The sequence below is a fragment of the Oncorhynchus keta genome, chromosome 21, assembly GCF_023373465.1.
Source record: "Oncorhynchus keta strain PuntledgeMale-10-30-2019 chromosome 21, Oket_V2, whole genome shotgun sequence".
Lineage (NCBI taxonomy): Eukaryota > Metazoa > Chordata > Actinopteri > Salmoniformes > Salmonidae > Oncorhynchus > Oncorhynchus keta.
Window position 1 is genome coordinate 2,681,517 of NC_068441.1, and position 4,770 is coordinate 2,686,286.

The 4,770-nt window shown below is 39.2% G+C and overlaps 1 protein-coding gene across 1 annotated transcript; it reads right to left on the minus strand.

The window, feature by feature from the left end:
* Window positions 1-4,590, minus strand: LOC118399936 (homeobox protein ANF-1-like). The gene is made up of 4 exons (XM_035796170.2): window positions 3,708-4,590; window positions 3,430-3,614; window positions 3,014-3,115; window positions 1-1,162 (listed from the first exon to the last, which is right to left on the minus strand). The coding sequence occupies exons 1-4, from the start codon at window positions 3,844-3,846 to the stop codon at window positions 1,055-1,057; spliced, it is 534 nt and encodes a 177-aa protein (XP_035652063.1). The 5' UTR covers window positions 3,847-4,590; the 3' UTR covers window positions 1-1,054.
* Window positions 4,591-4,770: the final 180 nt, after the last annotated feature.

A 4,770-nucleotide genomic window follows, 5' to 3' on the forward strand; every position in this document is an offset into this window, starting at 1 on the left:
TTTCTGTGGGAAATTATATTTTATTAGTGTATAATAGACCCAGAGAGTCAGAGTAGGGGGCAAAGGACTCAACAGAGAGAGAGGAGAGAGACAGACATACAGAGATAATAGTTTGATATTCTTTAGCACCCTCCTGTGTTAAGGCATTGAAACTGCAGCCATACCATGTTAGTAGAGTAGTGGGTTAATCAAGAGTTTGCCTATTGGTTTGAGTTGTAAACTTAAATTCCCTGTTCCTTATCTTTATTTTACTGCATGACACCACAAAGAGGTTTATGGGCCTACTTCTTTAGTCAGAAAAGAGAGGTGCGGATGCCTGCCAGAGCATAAATGCAATTATCTGAAATTATCTTAAATATACTTTTTCTTTTCTCAAAGCTTTCTCTACGGTCTAAACCTTTATACCTTCTCCTTCCTGTTGCCTGCAGGGCAGGCTTCCTCACTGCTACTCTTTTGTCTCTCACTCCCCTAAACTTAATTGCCTTGCTGAGGCGCTACTGAAGGAGACAAATTGGTTCCTACCGGGGTGTTTCTCGAACAATAAGGAGAGCTTAACTCTGGATGTTCTGGGAACACCCACAATCTGCAGCTGCTTGCAAACTAAATAATTGAATAATCTAAACTTTCAGAAATGTATTCTGTTGTTGGAGAAGATAAACATTCTTGCCAATATAGCTCAATAAACGTCGTACCCACAAATGTATTTGACAATGGTCTTATCTGTTTATAAAAACGAACAGGGTTTCCCAAACTCGGTGCACGTTTTGTTTACTTTTTTGCCCTAGCACTACACAGCTGATTCATATAATCAACTCATCATCAAGCTTGGATTATTCGAAGCAGCTGTGTAGGGTTAGGAGCGCTAGGGAAAAAAGCAAAACGTGCACACCTCTGGGACTCAAGGACCGAGTTTGGGAAACGCTGCCCTGGAAAATTTACATTTACATCATAGAATATATTAAATATATATATATAGAGAGAGGGAGAAAAGAGACAGTGGGAAGCTTAATTAAGGTAATTAAGGCCCCTATAAGGTCTGTGTTTATCATAAGGACTATTCCTCTTCTTTGTCCTTGAGATCTGCGAAGGCTTTTTTCACCATGAGGAACTGTGACTCTCTGTGAGAACGTTTCAGCTTGGCCCTGCGGTTCTGAAACCAGATCTGTGGAGAACGGAACAGTGTCAGAGATTTTAAGAACAGCCTTTAAAAGCTAATTTTTTGTTGATAAAATGTACACCATAGTTTTAGAGCAGATGCCTGTCTAGTAGGTTATTGCTGTAAGTACTCAGACATATTTTATTTTTTTACATTGTTACATTACATTGTTACATTGTAATTAACAGTCCATATTCTGCGTAATAACAAGAACTGCTGAAAGCTGTTACAATGCAATTATAATTCAATAATCAAAGTAGAATCCCAAAACAATTAAGTCAGGCCTTGCAAAGTTGATTTACTGTTAAACAAATTTATATAAATTAATATTTTGTAAAGTGAGGCGATCAAGCGAATAGTTTTTTAATATAAATATAATTGCATATATTATACACACTACCTTTCAAAAATGTTGTTAGCTAATCCAAGTTGATCATATTAAAAGGCTAATTGATCATTAGAAAACCCTTTTGCAACTATGTTAGCACAGCTGAAAACTTGTTCTGATTAAAGAAGCAATACAACTGGCCATCTTTAGACAAGTTGAGTATCTGGAGCATCAGCATTTGTGGGTTCGATTACAGGCTCAAAATCGCCAGAAACAAAGAACTTTCTTCTGAGACTCGTCAGTCTATTCTTGTTCTGAGAAATCAATGCTATTTCATGCAAGAAATTGCCAAGAAACTGAGGCTCTCGTACAATGCTGTGTACTACTCCCTTCACAGAACAGCGCAAACTGGCTCCAACCAGAATAGAAAGAGGAGTGGGAGGCCACGGTACACAACCGAGCAAGAGGAGGGTCTAGTTTGAGAAACAGACGCCTCACAAGTCCTCAACTGGCAGCTTCTTTAAATAGTACCCTCAAAACACCAGTCTCAACGGCAACAGTGAAGAGGCAAAGCCAGGATGCTGGCTTTCTATGAAAAGTTCCTCTGTCCAGTTAAAAAATAAAAAATGTGTTAACCTTTATTTAACAAGGCAAGTCAGTTAAGAACAAATTCTTATTTACAATGATGGCCTACTGGGTAACAGTGGGTTAACTGCCTTATTCAAGGGTGCTGTTTGCTGTTGTTCTGGGATTGATTTGCACTTTTCGCACCAAAATACATTAATCTCTAGGAGACAGAACGCGTCTCCTTCCTGAGCGGTATGACGGCTGTGTGGTCCCATGGTGTTTATACTTGCGTACTATTGTTTGTACAGATGAACGTGGTACCTTCTGGCGTTTGGAAATTGCTCCCAAGGATGAACCAGACTTGTGGAGGTCTACAATTATTTTTCTGAGGTCTTGGCTGATTTCTTTTGATTTTCCCATGATGCCAAGCAAAGAGGCACTGAGGTTGAATGTAGGTCTTGAAATACATCCAGAGGTACACCTCCAATTGACTCAAATGATGTCAATTAGCATTTTAGAAGCTTCTAAAGCCATGACATCACTTTCTGGAATTTTCCAAGCTGTTTAAAGGCACAGTCAACTTTGTTGTATGTAAAACTTTGTCTGACCCACTGGAATTGTGATACAGTGAATTATAAGTGAAATAATCTGTCTGTAAACAATTGTTGGAAAAATTACTTGTGTCATGCACAAAATAGATGTCCTAACCAACTTGCCAAAACTATAGTTTGTTAACAAGAAATTTGTGGAGTGGTTAAAAAACTAGTTTTAATGACTTCAACCTAAGTGTATGTAAACTTCCGACTTCAACTGTATATAAATTAACATGAATCAAATTAATTGTTCAAAAACGTGTATTTAATTTATTTTTCATATTGAACAGTAAATTAACTTTGTTAGGCCTCAGGGTAAAAACATGCCGATTTTAAATGTAATTTCGAAACAGCTAATTTTAGGCCTACCTGTATTCTATCTTCCTCCAGATGTAACCTTTGTGCCAGTTCATCTCTGATGTCAATACCCGGATATGAGTTGATGAGAAACACACTCTCCAAGACTTCAATCTGCTCCCCAAGAAGAAATCATATCAATCAAATTGTATTTCCATGAAAACATGTCACAAATTGATACACATTTAACACAAATGTATATACTGATAAATGTAAATACTGATAACTGTAACCCTGCAGCAAAATCCCACAGTTATGACATCATACAAACAAAATGTTGGTAAAATAAAACAGGTTAACTGCCCTTCAGCCGATAAATAGGCTATCTACAATAAACATGTTATTAAAATGTTTTGTTACTGATGCACCACGATGGAGGCATGTGAACACTGCGCATATCTGTGCATGAAACATATATATATATTTACCTGTGTGCTACTGAATGCCGTCCGCGGCCTGCGCCCAATGTACCAGTTTAATGTTCTCCTGTAGGACTCCGTAAAGTGTCGTTTACAGTTGAGCTTCTGTTCTTCTACTGTCCCCTTTATCTCTGCGGAAGGCTCCGATGGTCTATTGACTATGGTGTGACTTCTCTGTTGCGTTGGTTCCAATTCTGAAAAACACCAGACAAAACCTACTATAACTCCACAGACAATGACATACGTTATTATCAGAATTTACTTGAGAGAAATAAATAGTGTTTTACCTGTCCAAGGTCGATACAGCTTCACAGACACATTTTGTAGGCCTGGCCTGTCCAAATTCAACCCAAGGATGCTGTCTATGGTGAAAACTGGCTTTGCGTCAACCAGCCTGATCTGGCAACTAACGGTAGGTGCAACCATACTGTCAACCAACTCTCTTCTGAAAAGTTACTGGCCTCTGAATGCCGGCTGCTCAGGTGACGATTTAAACGAATCAGGGATTTTCATACGTCACTAATTAAAATCAGAGGTTCTAAAAAGTTTAGCATGTGAATCGAATACCCCCCACCACTCGGCGCGATGAGTCGCAGGTTACCCGATTCAGATTAGGGGGGTTGTAAATAGATTTAGGCATAAACGTGTTATCTCTTAAGGACAGTGGATTCGTCAAACGTAATATTAGAACTGAAACAAAAAAGCAATGCCATCCTTTTCTTCAAAACTACCAAGGTAGAAAATCAAACCCATTCCCACATGTCGCCAAACCTGGGCACTATTTTAGATAGGCCTACTGTCTGCAGGCGTTATTATGCGGGACCAGTCAAGTATCACATAATTCTAATCCTAATAATAATCCTCTAATACTATTAGGTTTAATCCTGATGAATATTCTCTCATCCTGCCGTTGTGATGCATATAGCACGGTGAATTATGTTGGGGACAAACAAAAGCCGTCAAAAGCGGCAGGTTGGCGTGTTGCTGGAAAATCGTGTGTAACATTTGTTCCTCCTCGAATCGACCTATTCAAAAGCAGATTAGTGCTCGCTCGCCTTAACGAACAGAACAACGGGAGCTTTAAACAAATAGCTCACTTGTTTACTTTTCGCTCTGAATGGAACGGAGAGGATTTGGACACAAGGGACGTCAATGTGCACCGGCGCGCCCAGTCTTTTTGTTTTGAAAGAAGAGCAATACTTAATAGGCTACTCTAAGAAAGAATATGGCTTATTTGCAGCCTATAGGCGACACACACACACACACACACACACACACACACACACACACACACACACACACACACACACACACCACTTTGAACCAGGAGCGATAAAACAACCCTAATCC